This window comes from Myxine glutinosa, chromosome 11 (assembly GCF_964187855.1).
Source record: "Myxine glutinosa chromosome 11, kmMyxGlut1.1, whole genome shotgun sequence".
Taxonomy (NCBI): domain Eukaryota; kingdom Metazoa; phylum Chordata; class Myxini; order Myxiniformes; family Myxinidae; genus Myxine; species Myxine glutinosa.
In genome coordinates, this window is record NC_136271.1 from 41,741,426 (window position 1) to 41,763,983 (window position 22,558).

General features: G+C 34.6%; 1 protein-coding gene across 1 annotated transcript in view; it reads right to left on the reverse strand.

Moving 5' to 3' along the window:
* The window catches only part of LOC144888273 (uncharacterized), a 123,825-nt gene extending 101,480 nt beyond the window's left edge, over positions 1-22,345 (reverse strand). Inside the window, exons 1-4 of the mRNA XM_078765919.1 lie at positions 22,265-22,345; positions 22,022-22,174; positions 21,570-21,693; positions 21,132-21,349 (exon numbers count right to left, since the gene is read on the reverse strand). Of these exons, the coding sequence (XP_078622045.1) occupies positions 21,132-21,349; positions 21,570-21,693; positions 22,022-22,174; positions 22,265-22,320 (551 nt within the window). The 5' untranslated portion in view covers positions 22,321-22,345. The remainder of the gene's footprint in view (positions 1-21,131; positions 21,350-21,569; positions 21,694-22,021; positions 22,175-22,264) is intronic.
* Positions 22,346-22,558: the final 213 nt, after the last annotated feature.

Genomic DNA, 22,558 nt, shown 5'->3' on the forward strand with positions numbered 1-22,558 from the left:
TTCCCTGCACCAACACAAGTGCGAAAAGTGGTTTTTCAACACTAACACAAGTGCGAAAAGTAGTTTTTCAACACTAACACAAGTGCGAAAAGTGGTTTTTCCACACTAATACAAGTGCAAAAGTGGTTTCCTGCACCAACACAAGTGCGAAAAGTGGTTTTTCAACACTAACACAAGTGCGGAAAGTGGTTTTTCAACACTAACACAAGTGCGAAAAGTGTTTTTTCCACACTAATACAAGTGCAAAAGTGGTTTCCTGCACCAACACAAGTGCGAAAAGTGGTTTTTCAACACTCACACAAGTGCAAAAAGTGGTTTTTTCAACACTAACACAAGTGCGAAAAGTGGTTTTTCAACACTAACACAAGTGCGAAAAGTGGTTTTTCCACACTAATACAAGTGCAAAAGTGGTTCCCTGCACCAACACAAGTGCGAAAAGTGGTTTTTCAACACTAACACAAGTGCGAAAAGTAGTTTTTCAACACTAACACAAGTGCGAAAAGTGGTTTTTCCACACTAATACAAGTGCAAAAGTGGTTCCCTGCACCAACACAAGTGCGAAAAGTGGTTTTTCAACACTAACACAAGTGCGAAAAGTGGTTTTTCCACACTAATACAAGTGCAAAAGTGGTTTCCTGCACCAACACAAGTGCGAAAAGTGGTTTTTCAACACTAACACAAGTGCGAAAAGTGGTTTTTCAACACTAACACAAGTGCGAAAAGTGTTTTTCAACACTAACACAAGTGCGAAAAGTGTTTTTTCCACACTAATACAAGTGCAAAAGTGGTTTCCTGCACCAACACAAGTGCAAAAAGTGGTTTTTCAACACTAACACAAGTGCAAAAAGTGGTTTTTCAACACTATCACAAGTGCAAAAAGTGTTTTTTCTACACTAATACAAGTGCAAAAGTGGTTTTTCAACACTAACACAAGTGCTAAAAGTGGTTTTTCAACACTAACACAAGTGCAAAAAGTGGTTTTTCAACACTAACACAAGTGCGAAAAGTGGTTTTTCCACACTAATACAAGTGAAAAAGTGGTTTCCTGCATCAACACAAGTGCGAAAAGTGGTTTTTCAACACTAACACAAGTGCGAAAAGTGGTTTTTCAACACTAACACAAGTGCGAAAAGTGGTTTTTCAACACTATCACAAGTGCAAAAAGTGTTTTTTCCACACTAATACAAGTGCAAAAGTGGTCTCCTGCACCAACACAAGTGCGAAAAGTGGTTTTTCAACACTAACACAAGTGCGAAAAGTGGTTTTTCAACACTAACACAAGTGCGAAAAGTGGTTTTTCAACACTAACACAAGTGCGAAAAGTGTTTTTTCCACACTAATACAAGTGCAAAAGTGGTTTCCTGCACCAACACAAGTGCGAAAAGTGGTTTTTCAACACTAACACAAGTGCGAAAAGTGGTTTTTCAACACCAACAGAAGTGCAAAAAGTGGTTTTTCAACACTAACACAAGTGCGAAAAGTGGTTTTTCCACACTAATACAAGTGCAAAAGTGGTTTCCTGCACCAACACAAGTGCGAAAAGTGGTTTTTCAACACTAACACAAGTGCGAAAAGTGGTTTTTCAACACTATCACAAGTGCAAAAAGTGTTATTTCTACACTAATACATGTGCAAAAGTGATTTTTCAACACTAACACAAGTGCGAAAAGTGGTTTTTCAACACTAACACAAGTGCGAAAAGTGGTTTTTCAACACTAACACAAGTGCAAAAAGTGGTTTTTCAACACTAACACAAGTGCGAAAAGTGGTTTTTCCACACTAATACAAGTGCAAAAAGTGTTTTTTCCACACTAATACAAGTGCCAAAGTGGTTTCCTGCACCAACACAAGTGCGAAAAGTGGTTTTTAAACACTAACACAAGTGCGAAAAGTGTTTTTTCCACACTAATACAAGTGCAAAAGTGGTTTCCTGCACCAACACAAGTGCGAAAAGTGGTTTTTCAACACTCACACAAGTGCAAAAAGTGGTTTTTCAACACTAACACAAGTGCAAAAAGTGTTTTTTCTACACTAATACAAGTGCAAAAGTGATTTTTCAACACTAACACAAGTGCGAAAAGTGGTTTTTCAACACTAACACAAGTGCAAAAAGTGGTTTTTCAACACTAACACAAGTGCGAAAAGTGGTTTTTCCACACTAATACAAGTGCAAAAGTGGTTTCCTGCACCAACACAAGTGCGAAAAGTGGTTTTTAAACACTAACACAAGTGCGAAAAGTGGTTTTTCAACACTAACACAAGTGCGAAAAGTGGTTTTTCCACACTAATACAAGTGCAAAAGTGGTTTCCTGCACCAACACAAGTGCGAAAAGTGGTTTTTCAACACTATCACAAGTGCAAAAAGTGTTTTTTCTACACTAATACAAGTGCAAAAGTGATTTTTCAACACTAACACAAGTGCGAAAAGTGGTTTTTCAACACTAACACAAGTGCAAAAAGTGGTTTTTCAACACTAACACAAGTGCGAAAAGTGGTTTTTCCACACTAATACAAGTGCAAAAAGTGTTTTTTCCACACTAATACAAGTGCCAAAGTGGTTTCCTGCACCAACACAAGTGCGAAAAGTGGTTTTTAAACACTAACACAAGTGCGAAAAGTGGTTTTTCAACACTAACACAAGTGCGAAAAGTGTTTTTTCCACACTAATACAAGTGCAAAAGTGGTTTCCTGCACCAACACAAGTGCGAAAAGTGGTTTTTCAACACTAACACAAGTGCGAAAAGTGGTTTTTCAACACTAACACAAGTGCGAAAAGTGGTTTTTCAACACTAACACAAGTGCGAAAAGTGTTTTTTCCACACTAATACAAGTGCAAAAGTGGTTTCCTGCACCAACACAAGTGCGAAAAGTGGTTTTTCAACACTAACACAAGTGCGAAAAGTGGTTTTTCAACACTAACACAAGTGCGAAAAGTGGTTTTTCAACACTAACACAAGTGCGAAAAGTGTTTTTTCCACGCTAATACAAGTGCAAAAGTGGTTTCCTGCACCAACACAAGTGCAAAAAGTGGTTTTTCAACACTAACACAAGTGCGAAAAGTGGTTTTTCAACACTAACACAAGTGCGAAAAGTGTTTTTTCCACACTAATACAAGTGCAAAAGTGGTTTCCTGCACCAACACAAGTGCGAAAAGTGGTTTTTCAACACTCACACAAGTGCAAAAAGTGGTTTTTCAACACTAACACAAGTGCAAAAAGTGTTTTTTCTACACTAATACAAGTGCAAAAGTGATTTTTCAACACTAACACAAGTGCGAAAAGTGGTTTTTCAACACTAACACAAGTGCAAAAAGTGGTTTTTCAACACTAACACAAGTGCGAAAAGTGGTTTTTCCACACTAATACAAGTGCAAAAGTGGTTTCCTGCACCAACACAAGTGCGAAAAGTGGTTTTTAAACACTAACACAAGTGCGAAAAGTGGTTTTTCAACACTAACACAAGTGCAAAAAGTGTTTTTTCCACACTAATACAAGTGCAAAAGTGGTTTCCTGCACCAACACAAGTGCGAAAAGTGGTTTTTCAACACTAACACAAGTGCGAAAAGTGGTTTTTCAACACCAACACAAGTGCAAAAAGTGGTTTTTCAACACTAACACAAGTGCGAAAAGTGTTTTTTCCACACTAATACAAGTGCAAAAGTGGTTTCCTGCACCAACACAAGTGCGAAAAGTGGTTTTTCAACACTAACACAAGTGCGAAAAGTGGTTTTTCAACACTAACACAAGTGCGAAAAGTGGTTTTTCAACACTAACACAAGTGCGAAAAGTGTTTTTTCCACACTAATACAAGTGCAAAAGTGGTTTCCTGCACCAACACAAGTGCGAAAAGTGGTTTTTCAACACTAACACAAGTGCGAAAAGTGGTTTTTCAACACTAACACAAGTGCGAAAAGTGTTTTTCCACACTAATACAAGTGCAAAAGTGGTTTCCTGCACCAACACAAGTGCGAAAAGTGGTTTTTCAACACTCACAAGTGCGAAAAGTGGTTTTTCAACACTAACACAAGTGCGAAAAGTGGTTTTTCCACACTACTACAAGTGCAAAAGTGGTTCCCTGCACCAACACAAGTGCGAAAAGTGGTTTTTCAACACTAACACAAGTGCGAAAAGTAGTTTTTCAACACTAACACAAGTGCGAAAAGTGGTTTTTCCACACTAATACAAGTGCAAAAGTGGTTTCCTGCACCAACACAAGTGCGAAAAGTGGTTTTTCAACACTAACACAAGTGCGGAAAGTGGTTTTTCAACACTAACACAAGTGCGAAAAGTGTTTTTTCCACACTAATACAAGTGCAAAAGTGGTTTCCTGCACCAACACAAGTGCGAAAAGTGGTTTTTCAACACTCACACAAGTGCAAAAAGTGGTTTTTCAACACTAACACAAGTGCGAAAAGTGGTTTTTCAACACTAACACAAGTGCGAAAAGTGGTTTTTCCACACTAATACAAGTGCAAAAGTGGTTCCCTGCACCAACACAAGTGCGAAAAGTGGTTTTTCAACACTAACACAAGTGCGAAAAGTAGTTTTTCAACACTAACACAAGTGCGAAAAGTGGTTTTTCCACACTAATACAAGTGCAAAAGTGGTTCCCTGCACCAACACAAGTGCGAAAAGTGGTTTTTCAACACTAACACAAGTGCGAAAAGTAGTTTTTCAACACTAACACAAGTGCGAAAAGTGGTTTTTCCACACTAATACAAGTGCAAAAGTGGTTTCCTGCACCAACACAAGTGCGAAAAGTGGTTTTTCAACACTAACACAAGTGCGAAAAGTGGTTTTTCAACACTAACACAAGTGCGAAAAGTGTTTTTCAACACTAACACAAGTGCGAAAAGTGTTTTTTCCACACTAATACAAGTGCAAAAGTGGTTTCCTGCACCAACACAAGTGCAAAAAGTGGTTTTCAACACTAACACAAGTGCAAAAAGTGGTTTTTCAACACTATCACAAGTGCAAAAAGTGTTTTTTCTACACTAATACAAGTGCAAAAGTGGTTTTTCAACACTAACACAAGTGCTAAAAGTGGTTTTTCAACACTAACACAAGTGCAAAAAGTGGTTTTTCAACACTAACACAAGTGCGAAAAGTGGTTTTTCCACTAATACAAGTGCAAAAGTGGTTTCCTGCATCAACACAAGTGCGAAAAGTGGTTTTTCAACACTAACACAAGTGCGAAAAGTGGTTTTTCAACACTAACACAAGTGCGAAAAGTGGTTTTTCAACACTATCACAAGTGCAAAAAGTGTTTTTTCCACACTAATACAAGTGCAAAAGTGGTCTCCTGCACCAACACAAGTGCGAAAAGTGGTTTTTCAACACTAACACAAGTGCGAAAAGTGGTTTTTCAACACTAACACAAGTGCGAAAAGTGGTTTTTCAACACTAACACAAGTGCGAAAAGTGTTTTTTCCACACTAATACAAGTGCAAAAGTGGTTTCCTGCACCAACACAAGTGCGAAAAGTGGTTTTTCAACACTAACACAAGAGTAGTGTAATAATGTTGCTTCTGGGACACCTCCGTTTAACATGGGAAATCCCTATCTAATGTCATTTACCCCCTTGTCTTTTTCAAAAATCATAAACACCTCTATTTCTCCCACCCTCATCTTTATGAACCTTTTGTCTGTAGTACCTATCCTTAATGTTGTTCATTAGACCACTCAAACACTACAAATATTTGTTTTCTCTTATAGACCTATCATCCTTCTTCTACATATCATCTGGCAGATTAATCTTTGACCCATTCACTTCCATATTAATTCTTTCCCTCCCTCATTGACCCTAAACACCTATATTTCTCTCACCCTTTTCTTTACGAACCTTCTAACCTTTTGACATGCTATCCTTATTCATTAGACCACTTAAACACCTGTGATCCTTCTGACCTTATGGACCTTTTAACCTTTTACTCTTAATATCATCTGGTGAATATAACCCACTCAAACAACGACCCTACAAATATTTGTTTATGCGTGGGAAATAATTTAATTCTCCTACAACTCTCTTCACCATCTAATATATTAACAAAAAATATGTTTGAGTTTGGTTCTTTATTAAGATATTTTAACTGAGCTAAGATAAAATGGTAAACCTCCCTCAATGTTCTTGCTTGAGCGCCTCCAGTGCCACATACCATTTTTAAATTAAAGTATATATTTTCCTGACAACCATCAAAGTTTTCCGTCCACTCAAAAATATTTCCATCTTTTTTACCCAATTCACCGGTATTTAAATTAATTCTCTTATTTGTTTTGTGAACTTTTTTACCAGTTGCCTTTTCAATTATACCTATTTGATATTTTTCACATTCATTATGTTTTCCATTTATATACCAAGGTTGATTACACCTCCACTCTTTAGTCTGGTTGATACTTGGTTCTATCATTTATATAATAGTAAAAAAGGCGGCGGTAGCCCGTTAAAATCCCCAACCCCCCCCCCCCCCTTTTTAACTTATCACTTATATATATCTTATCACTTATATATATCTTATCACTTATATATATATCTTATCACTTATATACTTATATAACCATAAGGGAGACTATCAATTCCATTTTCTAAAATAAACCTCTTATCATCAAAAGCCCCCAATGCTTTCTTATTTATCTCTTCTGAATATAATTGATGTTTATAACTTCTTATTCCATTAATCTTTCTAAACTCTTCTTTCTTTGTTGTTAAACAGTTATAATAATCCTTAAAGTTTATTGTTTCTTTAATAACATTTTTCTTTACACCTTTTAACTTCTTATCAGTCTTTTCAACGTTATTCACAATGTATTTATAAGCATAAGCCTTTGACCTCAATCCCACAAATTCACTCATAACATTTCCTCCTAATTCATCCTTGAACTTTCCAATCACCTTTTTATTTTTAGAAGAGAACAACTCACTCTCTGGACTGTAATTACTCGTGTCATAGATATTAATGTCTCTTTTCATGTCTGAATAAACATCGTTGGTATTAATTTTCAAAATAAAACTATCTGTATCCATATAAAGTAGATTAACATCATTTTGATATTTCTTCCTCAAGTTATTATAAAAGTAATCATACATTAATGACTTTGATAAATCAAGAATTGTTGTTCCAATATAATAATAATAATAATAATGCATTTATTTTATATAGCGCTTTTCAGGAAGCCCAAAGACGCTTTGACAGAGTGCAAAACATAACGCATAGCAAAACATAAAGACAATTGCAAAAAAAGAAGAATCAATAGGGAAATATTCAAAGCACAAAGGAGGGAGAAGGAGAGGAGATAGTCAGGGGTTAGATGCTGTGGGTTAAATGTTGAATGCAGTGTTGAACAGGTGGGTCTTGAGTGATGTTTTGAATGTGGTGAGTGAGGAGGAGTCTCTGATGGTGTGAGGTAGCGAGTTCCAGAGGGTGGGAGCAGCGATGGAGAAGGCCCTGTCCCCCCAGGATCTAAATTTGGTCCGGATGGGGGGGGTCAGGAGGTTGGTACCAGCAGAGCGGAGGTTGCGGGTGGGAGTGTGTCTGGAGAGGAGGTCAGCCAGGTAGGATGGGGCCAGGTTATGGAGGGCTTTGTAGGTCAAGAGGAGGATTTTGTACTGGATTCTCTGGGAGATGGGGAGCCAGTGAAGCTTGTAAAGGACGGGGGTGATGTGGTCACGGGTCCGGGAATGGGTGAGTAGACGGGCAGCGGAGTTCTGAATGTATTGGAGTTTATTGGTGATTGTTGAGGGTGAACCATAAAGGAGGCTATTGCAGTAGTCCAGACGGGAAGTGATGAAGGCGTGGATGAGGGTTTCTGCAGCCACAGAGGAGAGGGATGGACGGAGACGGGCGATGTTTTTCAGGTGGAAGAAGGCTGTCTTTGTGATCTGTTTAGTGTATTTGTCGAAGGAGAGGGTTTGGTCAAAGATGATGCCAAGATTCCGGATGTGAGGGGAGGTGGACACTGGGAAACCGTCGATGTTGAGGGCAAAGTTATGGGTGGACTTGGTGAGCGTTTTTGGGCCAATGATGATTATTTCAGATTTATCACAGTTAAGTTTGAGGAAGTTGATTTGAAGCCAGGATTTTATTTCAGTGATGCAGTTTGTCAGGATAGAGTGGGTGGCGGTGGAGATGGACTTGGTGGAGATGAAAAGCTGGATGTCATCGGCGAAGCAGTGGAATTGGAGACCATGACGGCGGATTAAGTGACCGAGGGGGGACAGGTAAAGGATAAAGAGGAGGGGGCCAAGAACTGAACCTTGGGGGACACCTTGGGGGAGGGGAGCAGTGGGGGATTTGCAGTTATTGATGGAGATGAACTGACGTCTGTCAGAGAGGTATGATTTAATCCAAGAGAGGTTTGTTCATTCAATATATAAATAGGTTTGTTCATTTCAATACTCTCTTTAATCAAATGGATCGCACAAAAGTTCTCAGTAAAGACCTCAGCTCGAGTAAAACTCGGTCTATTAATTAATTTTGATGCTTGTTCCCAAGATGTTGATAGTCTGATATTTTGTCTTTTCCTCACATTCTCCATAGTCTTACCAAAGACCGCATTATTCATCAATTTATAAAAGTCTTTCTCAAAATCTGTTTTTGACTCTGTTCTTCTTTGTGTATTAAAATCAATGTACCCCTTTAACCAATGACTTTGATTGAACTTTAGAACCCTATGGATCTTCTCTACTCTTAGACCTTTTGATAAATATTGTCGCAAATTTCTTTGGTGTAGAACATAATTTTTCTTGTTATATAATGTAGTAAGTAATTTTTCTGTTGATTCACCTATATCAAACGATCGTTGATAATCACTCAACCATTCTTTCTTTGGACTTGCTTTCTCACAAGCAAATGGGAGATCTTTGTGTAGGTTATGGAGTTCCTCTGGATATTTTAAATCAATTTCAAAATAATAACCAACTTTTTCTTCATCCAATTCTTTTTGTGTAGAGATACATACATCTTGTAAAACGTTTTTGTAGTCTTTTTCCTTTACCCATCTAAGTTTTCCATAAGGAAGAGCCTGAGACATTGCCCAGCCATACAGGTTGTTCGCGTCATAGTACATCAAGTAAGAACTCTCTTTCGTTGGATCATAATTTGGAAGATATTTGTTATTTGCTTTTGCGTATCTACTCGAGCAGACTTGTGAAATTCCACCTCTTTTTGCCTTTTCAATCATCAAAAGCATATCAACATCGGTTATCAAATCCAAATCTTGTTTTGTCATTTTCAACATCGCACTCCAGGCCAATCCAGGTGCTGTGTAGTAGTGAGCAGGATCCAATCCATATCCAGTGCGACAAACAGATCTAAAGGCTTCAAATACATCGGCCAATAAAAGCACATCAGTTTTGAGATACAAATCGTGATACTCGCCAAGATTCTTGATGTTATATTTTTCCCAAACATTTTGTGCGTGTACATAATCTTTATCAGATATATGACTATTATTTAATTTGTTATAGAAATTTTCTTTTGAAGGAAGTTGTGTTTCATTGAATCTCTCAAATGAGTCCATATAGTCATAGGGGTAAATTCCCTTTTGTGTTAGAAAATCTTTATCTAAAAAATACTCTGAAAGACATGGAAACTCTTTTAGATTTTGAACCAAGTTAACCAATGGACTTGCCATGAATTTAAATGTATCAAGAAATCTGATATGAGTAATAGGAGATGTGTGAATTGTTTTTGTGAATGAAATGTATTTCTGATCCGTGTTTGGAATTGCTGAGATACTTCCAGAAGTCTTTGAGAGTTCCTTGATAAATAGATGTGTATCATAATGAGCGTTGTTATGAAGAAAGACAGGAATGAAAGAGGGGAGTTGATAATTAATATTACAACTTTGATGAGCCGGACCTCTATATTTACCAGTGAGATGACAATGGTCTCTAACCTTTAGACCTTTACCAATTTTCTCCTCACAAATATGACAGACATTGTTTTTTATAAATTCCCTTTTTTCTTTACTTGTTAAGGACATTGGTTTATTGGTTTCTCTCATTATCTTGGTTAATCGAACACAGTCTTTTTCTAGTCGTTTCACAAACTCCTCTGGGGTATTTGAGCCTCTATACATCTCTAACTTGTTATATTTATCACCAACGGATGATTTGATATAATAACAAAAACCACAAGGAGTATGTTTTTGATATTTATTTGTGTATGATTCTTTTGGATCTTGAGAAGCAGTATCAATTTTTTCTAAAATACTTTCAAAATCAGCATATATAACAAATGGATGTTTGATCTTTTTATTTTCATCTTTGAATGTGATCTTTGAGCCTTCTTTAGGCATATTGATTACCGTTGATTTATGTTCGCCACAATAATTTGAATGTTTATCTAATCTTTCTTGTGAATTGAAGAAGTTAAGACAACGCAAACAAATATATATTTTATTTGTTCTCTTACAGACTTGTGGTTTTATTAATTTAGCAATATCTTTGATGTATGTATAATGTGAATTTTCGTCTGAATTAAAATATAGAAGATTAATATGAGTTTGTTTACAATTGTCAGAAAGCTTTAAAACCTGAATGTTGTTTGTTTCTGTTAGACCATAAACATTAACTGATAAATTATTCATCTTTTCAAATTTAGGAATATCATTTAAAGTCATCGGAAACTTTAGATCTTTCGTATTTAATGTATTCTCATATTTTTTATAATGAGATACTCTTTCATCATGAAAATGTGGAGGATGTAAGTGTGCTAAAATAGACCAGAGAAAACATTTATTGTCTTTATTTTTGATATTGATAACTGCTTTTCTATTTTTGATAACACTGGGTAAATCAATGTAAGAAGAAGCTTTTAGAGGATCTGATTTAAGAATATGAATGTCTATGTAAATAATTTTTCCTATATTGAATCCACTTCCTACGATTGAATTATCCACATCTTGCTCTTGTTTAATAAGTTCATCATAGACTCCTGATGTTTTAAAATCTTGATATGAAGATATAAAGTGTGGCTCAGTTCTCATGTATGGTGCATCTATAACTCCTTCATCCTTTGTCATTTCTAATTTTACTCCCATATAAAATTTAAGTGGTTTCATTTCCTTTAGTGTTTTTTCAATCAACGTTTGAACAGCAGGTTTAACTATTTCTACAGCATCAACTATAGACTCTGGTTCAGGAGGTTTGAAGTTAAAGACTCTTATTTTAATATGTCCTTTGAATGCTCCATCAGAGTTTTTAGTTGTGATAAAATTTGATAAATGTAGATTTGTTTTAAGATGTATTTTGAAGCCTTTCTTGAGGATATTTTTATTACATGTAGAACAGTGTTTTGTTTCAGGTGGAAGAGGGGAAAGTTTGTTTAAAATGTTGTATGTATGTTTTGCGGTGAGAATATGTTGTTTATAATATTTTACTTCCTTCTCGCAAGTATCACAATAAACCATATTTATAGCGTGAGAAAACGTGGTGTTTTATATATATCACTGTGCTTAAAATAAAACACTTTTGAGCTTTACAGCTCCGTTTTATATATATCGCTGTGCTTAAACTAAAACACTTTTTCACTCAGAATCATCTAAGTCATAACTATCACATGAATACTCAGAATCATACTCAGAGTCATCAATAAAGCTACTCTCATAACTATCATTTGAGCACAAACTATTAGTATCATAACTATCATCTGTGTTCAATGAAATACTATCATCACCATCGTCCAAGTTCAATGAAATACTATCATCACTATCGTCTGAGTTCAATGAAATAGTAAAATCTTCACTGCTGTATTGACTCATATTTAATTAGCAAGAAAAATATTCCCATCAATATCTATATACTTTCTTTCATTAACAGATTCAATCTCTACAATTTTTATATCAAAAGTTATCTTTAAATAATCTCTAACTATCATAGAACGAAATGACATTTCACCAGAAATATTAACATCATTCATTTTACTTAGATCTACACCCTTTGGATTATTAAAGAAAATACAAATGTCTCCTCTAGAATTATTAATGGTCTTATCATTCTTTTTCAAAGTATCGTGGTCAATCACTTTTTCAAGCTTTGAATAAATTGCCAGGAGTAGAGGAGAAACTTTTGTTAGATTTACTTTAATGGATGTCTTTCCAGGTATAGTTAGAGCTCTTCCTTTAAATGAAATAGAGGGGCTCATGTTATTTTCCATAACTGGTTTTACCCAAAAATTTCCATATTTATCTTTGTTCAATTTAACATCTTTGACATATTTTTCTATATCTTCCACCGAAGTAGAGATTGATTGAAATTTGTCTTTTGTGCTTTGAAACATTGTATTTATTAATGAATAAACTTGCGTTTAGTTTAAGTAAAAATTTACCACATAAATATGATAAGTTCTGAAGGATATTTAGAATTTCCAGACTCTCCATATGATAAATTAGAGAATTGTCCGGCTTGTGATAGAGTGGGGCTTAATGATGAGGATTCATATAAACAATGTATTTTCTGTGATTTAATTTTAATTAATGATAATAAGAAATATAAAAAAATATATAACTCTTTTAAATTAGAACCAAAAATGAATTACTTTACAAGATTAATAAGAGAGATGAATGTTAAGTATTGTGATGATAATACACCATTTCTTTCAAGGGAAGAGACTAATTGTATTGAGGAAATGTATAAGGGTTTAATGATATTTATTATTCAAAATAATTTTAATGGAAATGTTAATACAAGATACTATATAAATAAAATAATGGATTATTTTGAAATTAAACCCGAACTCAGGATAAAATATAGAGTTTCTCAAATAGCTCAAAAAAAGTTGGATAACTTGTTTTCCAAATATATAAATGAATGATTTTTTACCCGTTTGGGAAAATAAGATAAAATTTAATAACCATAAAAACATTCCAAATTCATTGAGATGTCTAATAGTTGGTTCAAGCGGATGTGGAAAAACCTGTTTACTTTTAAAGATGCTCCTTGGTTCTAATTTTTTAGATTATGATAATTTAATAATTTTTACAAAGTCAAGTTTTCAACCCGAGTATCAACTACTCTCACAGGGTTTTAATGCGGGTCTTAAAAAGGAAGACATTATCGGTTTATTTAAACTTCAAAACAAACTAAATGATTATAATATTGATGATATAATACAATTATTTTGTGATACACAGAAATCAAAATCGAAACCCATAACTTGTATTCTCAGTGATAATACGGATGATATACCTTCACCTCAAGATTTAGATAAATCAAAAAAGAACCTTGTCATCTTTGATGATTGTGTTAATGAGAGAAACCAAACAGTAATGGATAGCTACTATACAAGAGGGAGACATTCTTCTTGTAATTGTATATATCTTAGTCAATCATATTTTCAACTCCCTCGACGCTCAATAAGAAACAATGCCAATACTTTTATTTTATTTAAGTTAAATTCAATAGATGTAAATAATTTTTGGAGAGATAATTGCTCTACGTTATGTAGTAAAAAAGAATTTGAAAATTATATGAAACACACGATTGGAAAATATAAATATATTGTTGTGAAACAAGATGAGATACTAAATGATATTTTTCAATAAATAAATACAGAAAATGAATACTGAAGAAAGAGAAAGAAAGTTTAAGGAACATCAACAATTAGTTTCAAAAGTTGTTAAACAACAGGAAGAGATAAAGAAGAAACGGAGACAGAAACTAACTGGTGAAGAAGCCTTTGAAAGAAAACAAGAGAAATTCTTTAAACCACTTTTGAAAACTCAACACCCTACAGTTCCCACGGTAGAATTTACTCCGAAAAAACTTCAAATGCTCAAAGATTTTAGTCAGATAACAAAACAAGAACTTGGTGAATTAGAATATGATGACGAGGGATTATTTCGGAAACTTGAGGAGGTAAATCAACCCCCTAATTATGTTGTGGAAGCTCTTCAAAACAATGAATATTCGGCGGGTTCAAAAACCAGAGCAGGTCTCATTCCAACAGAAGAACCAGCAGTGTTTCATCTTGTGGAAGAAAAGGTATTGATATTTAATGATGAATTGATGTTCTTGAGTTCTACTCAACCAAATGTTAAATTAACTCCAAGATTAATGTTTCTTCTAACAAACCCCGGATTCAGCGGTTCAAAATATTTTGAGGAACCACTTGATATGGAAAGAGAGGAAGATAGGGTATATATTGAGTTGCTAAATGCACTTGATTATGGAGTTTCTGTTGCTGGTAAAAGTAAGAAGAATGAGAAGGAGAAACATATTATTGATGCTTTAAGTAAGCTTGGTTCGGGTGTTAGTTTTCTTCCAAATGACCCATCACAATTAGTTAATAGGCTATTATTGTTGTTAGGTAGTAAGAAGGCTGGAAACAACAATTGTTTTAATGAATCCTCAGCCATTTTAGATCAGTTGATGAACATGAAAATAATTAATAAATGTCAATACAAAGATATTTTATTAGATATTAAATAAGATGAGAAGCACAATTCTTAGTTTTAATTTCACAACGAGCGATTACACAGCTTCATTCCCTTACCCACTACAACTTGACCCCCTTACCTCATATGAGGCATCTTTGTTGTCAATGGAAACTTACAATACCCTTTTTAATATCACAGAGAAAAACAACAAGTTTAGTTATAATCCAGGAAGTGGATATAAAACTATAACCGTTTCACCTGGAGCTTACGAGATTTCTCAAATATCTTCAGAAGTCTCTCGCCTTATGAAAGAAAAAGGTGATGAACCAAAAAATATTGTAATAGATATTCAAAAACACACTTCAAAATCAACTATTAAACTTAAAAATAATTATAAAGTTGATTTCACGATTGAAAATTCGTTCAGAGAGCTATTGGGGTTCTCTTCTAAAAAGATTGAAACTAACGGGACGTCTTACAGTGATAATGTCATTCAAATATCCTCCGGTATAAATTCAGTATTAATTCATTGTGATTTGATTGATGGTGCTTATAACGATGGAATAAGAACAAATACAATATTTTCATTCAGCGCATACTCAACCCCGATTGGTTATAAATTTAATATGGAACCAAAAAATCTTGTCTATTTACCTGTGTCAGGAAAAACCATATACAGAGTAAATTTTAGGATAACCGACCAAGATAATCGTATGATATCCTTTAATGATGAAATTATATCCATCAGAATTCACCTACGTGAAGTTTTTCAATAAATAAATAATGGTTATTGTGAGAAAACACGAGTTGGGAAAATATAAAATAATTACAGGGGATGGGATGTTCCTTTCACCATACTATAAGGGTGAAGGTATGTTTCTTGGGAGAGGATACTATAAACCAAAGCGACAACGGGGTGTGGGACATCAATTTAGAAATAAAGGAGATGGGATAATTGATACTCTAATGGGTATTGGTTCAACCATCCTTAAACATAAAGACCTAATTGGTTCAACTGCTTCTGCCGTGGGCTCTGTTGCGGGTGCTATAAAGAGTATAAAAGATGCTCAAAAGGAGTCTCATAAATTACAAGCAATCAAAGAAATTAAAAAAGGTAAAACTCAACTATCTTCACAAGAACGACAAAAAATCATTAAAATACTTGGGTCAGGGTTTCAACGATTTTAATGCTATATAAATACAAGTATGGAAGCGATTGATAGTATCTATGATTTGGATGATACGATTATCATTTCAAACTCTACTAAAAAGGAAGACTATTTTAAGGTAAATGCTATAACAGGAACAGACTGGAATTCAAACGGAACAAAAAGTTTTGAAATAAATAATCAACAAACTTACTTGAATATAGCTGATAGTTTCTTGCTGTGTAAATTTAAATTCACTAAGGCTGCGAATAATACTAATGCTACACTCGTAAATGATTTCTTCTGGAAAATGTTTGATAGTGTCCGCCTGTATATTGGAACACAAGAGGTTGAAGCGGTTGATTATGTCTCTGCTACATCTGAAATGATGAAATTTACACTATATTCGTTTAGTGATAGAATGGGTAAGGGAGCTGTTGAAGGTTTTATTCCTGATATGTCAACGGGTACAAACGCAGACCCTGGTTATAGTCAAAGGAAGTCAATGTATAATGATGAAACAAAAGCAGTGAATAGTTTTACCGTAGCAGTACCTCTTAAAGGTATATTTGGATTTTGCGATTATGATAAAGTTTTGTATGGGCTTAAAATTAGATTTCAACTACAAAGGAATGATAATGTAAATAGGTTGCTTTTTGGGGATGAAAATGCTTTTGGAGAAAATAATAAATTTGTTATTAATGATTTGTGTTGGTATATCAGTGAATATACTCCTAATCTTAAAACGGAAGAGATGTTAAATAGAAGACTTAACTCAAAGAAACCGCTAAATGTATCATACCTTAAAAGAAGATGTCAACACGTTAAACTGGAACACACTACCTACACTTGGAATTTAGGTGTTCTTCAAGGAAAGCCACGATACCTCTGGCTCATTTTTAAAAAACCAGATGGAGAGGACGGTACTAATAAGAATAATGCCCTGAGTGATAATGCAAAGGTGAAACAACTTCGGGTTTCTCTTGATGGCACATTTTATCCGCGAGATAGATTGGAAATTGATTGGGAAAAAAATGATTATGCGGAAGCCTACAAGTCCTACCAAAAGGTGTGTGAAAGTAATGGTAATAATGATCCTATTTTGGATATGGTTGCGTTTCAAAAACTTTATACAATCTACGCAATTGACCTGAGTTCTCAAAAGGAAACTATAAAGTCTAATCGAGTGGATACTTCTCTATACATTGAAAGAGGGGAGAGTGAAGAGGTTAATGCATATTGTTTGCTTTTGGAGGAAACAGAATTACAGATTAATACAGATAATGGTGTTATGATTAATATCACATAGGTTTTTTCTCATAAATAAATGGTTGGGGTATATGTTAATCAAATCAATCTTAATAAATTAACATCTTGTATTCAAAATCAAAAGCCTTGTATTATTAATGTTAATACAATTCAAAGAAAAGGAGCTGTAAGAATTGATGTTTTACTCACACACACACAAGTAAAAACACTAAATGATGTTGGATCACTTAAAATTAAAATGACGAAACCTATGTTAAAGAAATATTCAATAGACGAGTCAAGAGGAGGATTTCTCCCGTTTCTAATTCCTTTATTTGCTGGTTTAAGTGCGGCGGGAGCATTGACTGGTGGTATTTCAGCAGCGGTAAAAACTGCTAACGAAAGGAAGGCACAACTAAAAGCTCAAAAAGAATTGGAAAGACATAACAAGGAGTTGGAGAAACAAATTAGTGGAAGTGGTGTAATTGTAGATTTTGCTCAAAAACTTGAAAGTCTACCTGATAAAGCTAGATTGTTGGTTGGAGATATGCTTTCCTCTATCGCTCAAGCGGGTGTTAAACTAACTAAACGGGGTAATGGATTGTATCTTTCTCATAAATAAATGGATAAATGGTTTAAACAATTTGGAAAGAATACAACGTCAAATATAGAACTAGCTAAGTATTGTAAAACACTAAAAATTGATAATGTGGTTATTTGTATGAGAGATGAATTAACACATATAAATAAGAATACAAAGAATATTATTATGAATTTAGACACACAGAATGGTTCTCATTGGGTTTGTATTCATAATAGTCAGGATAAATATTATTTTGATAGTTATGGTATGCCACCACCTGTTGAAGTAATACAATTCTTACAGAATGGTGTTTATCAAACATTCCAAGTTCAAGAAATTAATTCTAAATGTTGTGGCCAATTATGTTTATATGTATTATTTCAACTCAACAATAATGAAAATTTTTATGATATCATTTTTTATCTAATATAAATGACCTATGTTGGAAAAGATGGTTCTATCTTTGGAAAATCCTCTCAGGATATTGATTTATCAAATTATTATACAAAGGCACAGGCTGAACGACAAAAATATAGTGTAAGTAAAAATATTAATATGAAGAATACTTATAAATTAATCAATTATCCAAACCCTACAGATGCGAATGACTTGATTAGATTCAGTGATTTATCACAATATATATCTTTAAAGAAAACAGCACGTTTTGTGAAACAAGTAAAATTTACAACCACAACACCTGGTTATACTGACCATACACCTTTCCTCATTGAATTTAACTACCTGCTTACAATTAAATTTTATAAAGAAGGACATTTAGTTAATATGCGAATTAATAAATGGGGGTATGATATGCCTGATTTAGGGTATAATTGGTCTTTTTCAATAAACATAGAAGACCTACATGATTTAAATCAGTCTCGTAAAGAAGAATATTATCCACTTGGTGAAGATAAGGATTTATGTGGAAGTACAATTAGTAAACAACAAATACGTGATTTTAAGAAAATAAAAATATATGATAGTATAGCGATGGTTCGCATGACAAAGAAGGAAGGTAATGAGATAAGGATAGAAAGCCGAGGAATACAAACCGATTTGGTAGTGGGAAGATGGGGTGGTATTACCTGTCATAATATTAATCTCACATATATTTCTGATACATAAATGGCAGGAAGAAGACTACAAGAGAATTATAATTTTTGTATTCAAGGATACCTACAAGAAAAGGGTGCTCGGTATTACATACCTTATGATTTGGAGCATATACATGGGAATTTTGTCATAAAAAACTGGCCTTATACTGATATTGTTAAACCCACAAATAGAGACTTGTTTAAAATATTAAATAAAAATGAACTTCTCAAAGTTATGAAATATAAAACTCTTTTAGAAATCGTCAACAAATCTTATTGGTATCCTATTATGAGAAAAATAATTATAGATACAAGAATATCTCAAAATCCAGATGAGTATATGTATAATATTCTTTGGGGTTCAAACTCAAGGGTAGCAAGGGATGAGGAAGGAGTTGAAGAAGAGAAGGAGGAAAGAGAGAAAAAGGAGAAGGAGGAAAGGGAGAGGGAGGAGAAGGAGGAGAGGGAGAAAAAGGAGGAGAAGGAGGAGAGGGAGAAAAAGGAGAAGGAGGAGAGGGAGAAAAAGGAGAAGGAGGAAAGGGAGAAAAAGGAGAAGGAGGAAAGGGAGAAAAGGGAGAAGGAGGAAAGGGAGAAAAGGGAGAAAAAGGAGAAGGAGGAGAGGGAGAAAATGGAGGAGGAGGAGAGGGAGCAAAGAGAGAGGGAGGAAAAATATAAAAAGATGGAAATCACTGAGATTCATAAAAGATTGAGTGTATTAAAGCAAATAAATCAATCTCAACGCACCGAAGAGGAAATTAAAGAATTAACAACTCTTATGAAGATAATGGTTTCAAAAATAAGAACGTCAATGTCTTCAATTTCAGAGATTTAAACGAGAAAGTGGTGAAGAAGAAGAAGAAGAAGAAGGAAAAGATTATGTGATTGATGATGTTGGTGTCATTGACTTTAGTTAGTTTTTATTTGTAAATAAATGGAGGAGAGAGTGAAGGCATTCCTTAGGATTCTTTATGTTTTAAAAATAAAGATTGAAATGTATATGTTGAAAACCAAAAAGGTTTTGATACTCTGTCGGAATTTTTCTGATAAATAAATATGAGTTATTGTCTCAAATGTAAAAAGAAAACTAAATCTAAAAATATCTCTTATGTTAAAGCTAAAAATAATAGAGTTTATCAAAAAGGAATATGTCAAGTATGTGGCTCTAAAAAGTGCCAATTCATCTCTCCTAAAAGAGGAGGAGACATACAAAAGTTTCTGTCAGGAAGTAAATTTACAACAACTGGAATTCCAGGGGAATTACACCTTCCAGGGTATTCTTTCTGTGGTCCAGGAACAAACTTGGATAAAAGATTAGATGAGGCTGACAATCCTAAACCTTGGTCTAAACCTACAAATAGGGTTGACGAAGTGTGTATGAAGCATGATATTGCTTATGGGAAAACCACTACGTTGACTGAAAAACATAAAGCCGACAGCGAAATGTTGTATAATTTGTCTTTGATACAAAATCCAACGTTGAGAGAGAAAGTTGATAGGTTTATTGTGAGAAATTTGATAAATGCTAAATTGAAACTTGGTCTTGGTTATTCCTCAAAAAACTATTAGGCTCTAATGATGCCATCAAGACTGAGGAGCTTTTGGCTGAAGAATTACACAAACCTATAATCACAAAGTTTAAAAGAAGGAAGGTTTATTCTAAATACACTGACCACATATGGTCCGCTGATTTAATTGAATTGAATAATGACAGGGGATACAGGTATGCTTTAACCGTTATTGATTTGAGGAGTAGATTTGCCTGGGTTGTCCCTTTAAAAAATAAAAGGGGTGATACTTTAATGTTAGCCTTTAAGCTAATATTTGATCGGGATAAAAGGAAACCAAAGAAGTTATGGACTGATGAGGGAACAGAGTTCTATAACAAAATATTCATGAAATTTCTTAAGGGGAAGGGTATTAAATTATACAGCACCTTTAATGAAGGAAAGGCAGTTGTTATTGAGCGTTTTAATCGTACTTTAAAAGAGAAATTATATAAAAAATTCACACAACTCGGTTCTCAAAAATGGGTGTATTTAATTCAGGATATTGTAGATAATTACAATAATACAGTTCATTCATCAACACAATCAAAACCATCAGAAACATTTACAAAATTAGAATATGAAAAGGAGATTAATTTGAGAAAGCCCAAGTTTAAAGTTGGTGATATTGTAAGGATATACAAATGGAAAAGCCATTTTGAGAAAGGTTATACACAAAAATGGACTAATGAATTATTTATAATCGTTGATGTAATGGCTACAAACCCTTGGACTTACAAATTAAATGATATAAATCGAGAAGAAATCTTGGGTTCATTTTACTCGCAAGAATTACAAAAAACAAAGCTAATAATTCATTAAACAACATTTCTATTCACCCCACCCATATTAGCTAATTTAATTCGTGGTAATAAAAAAAAAAAATTAAATAAATAAAAAATCATAAGCCACGCCCACACCGACCCCGCCCACACAGACCCCGCCCACACAGACCCCGCCCACACAGACCCCGCCCACACAGACCCCGCCCACACAGACCACACCCATCATCCCCCACCCTCCGTGCACCCCCACCCTTGACCCTTCACCCCCCTCATCCCACCCCCACCTTCCCCACACACACAAGGGGAGGGGAGGGGTGGGATGAGGGGGGTGAAGGGTCTTTGGCAGGGGTGCACCTCCCCGTTCCCTCCTTTATTCTCTTTTTGTAATTAAGAATTAAATAATTGTAAACAAAACAAATATATATAAATATTGAAAACATTAAAATCTTTATATTATTAAAACATTTTTCTTGAGGTATACATTCAACTTCTCCCCAGCATAAGTCATCAATTTCTTCCCAGCACAAGTCAAAGGTTGGTTCAGCAGATGTCTTCAGGTTTTGAATCTCTTTCTATTAAAGACAAGAGGGGAGAGATATTTATTTCATATTTATGTTCCATGTCAAAGCGTCTTGAAAAGCGCTATACAAAATAAATGTATTATTATTATTATTATTAATATAGGGTCGGATGCCCTTCCTGACACCAACCCTGAATCACCTCTTACGATGCGCAGGGATATGGTGTACCTATTATAAACGGTGAACCACACACACGTACACACATGCTTACCTCGAAAAAATCCAGCTTAGCGTCCAGATCGTCGAGATGAAAATTAAGGATATCACAGGATGACAGGAAATAACCATTCCTATGGAGTCCAAAATCGTCCCACTCCAAGCTTTGGTCTTCGAGGCTGCAAACAAAATAAGGAGAAATTACTATGCTGAAGTAAGCTTGACAAAACATCACACACACGCACACACACACACATTCACAGATACATACACACACACATACACACACACACACATGCATAGATACATACACACAAGAACACACACATACACACACACACACATACACACACACACACACACACACAATCTCATTTTTTCATTTCTGTTCCTCACAATTCGATCTCTCTATTTTAATCACAGACACACATGCACACACATACACATACACACACACACATGCACACACACATGCACACACCTCTCGTTTTTTATTTTCTATCATACCTTTCACGTGAATTTTCTAAGAACGGTGAAACATTGAATTCATTCTGAGCCCACCATCTCGGAGGTAGGTTATTCAAACCCGTATTCAGTTCGTTGTGGAACTCTTGAGAAACAACTTGAAATTCTGCCAGGATATTTACAATATTTGAATTGCTGCAATGAATAGGAAAAATAAATTATTAGTTGTATAATTAATCACATACAAAGCTCTCATTAACAGTGTTTAATACCAAATGAACTTACCAATGTCCTGGCGAGTATTCTTCATCAGAGGAAAGACTGGAATAAGACAAGCTCATCTTCGTTCACAATGTTTAAATGTCCCATTCGGAGACCTCTCTTTTTATAATGAACAAAATGTATTTCGGGGAACTGAAGTGCTTGTCAGCTTTTGGAAACTGAGGGCGTGTGTTTGTGAAAAACAGGAAACAAGACAAAGAGAATTCCTTGGAAGTTATCCAAGTGAAACAACGTCATTTCTCAACAGTGAGCTATTAATTAGAAAAGGTTCGAGTGGTATATAAATGGAAAACAAAA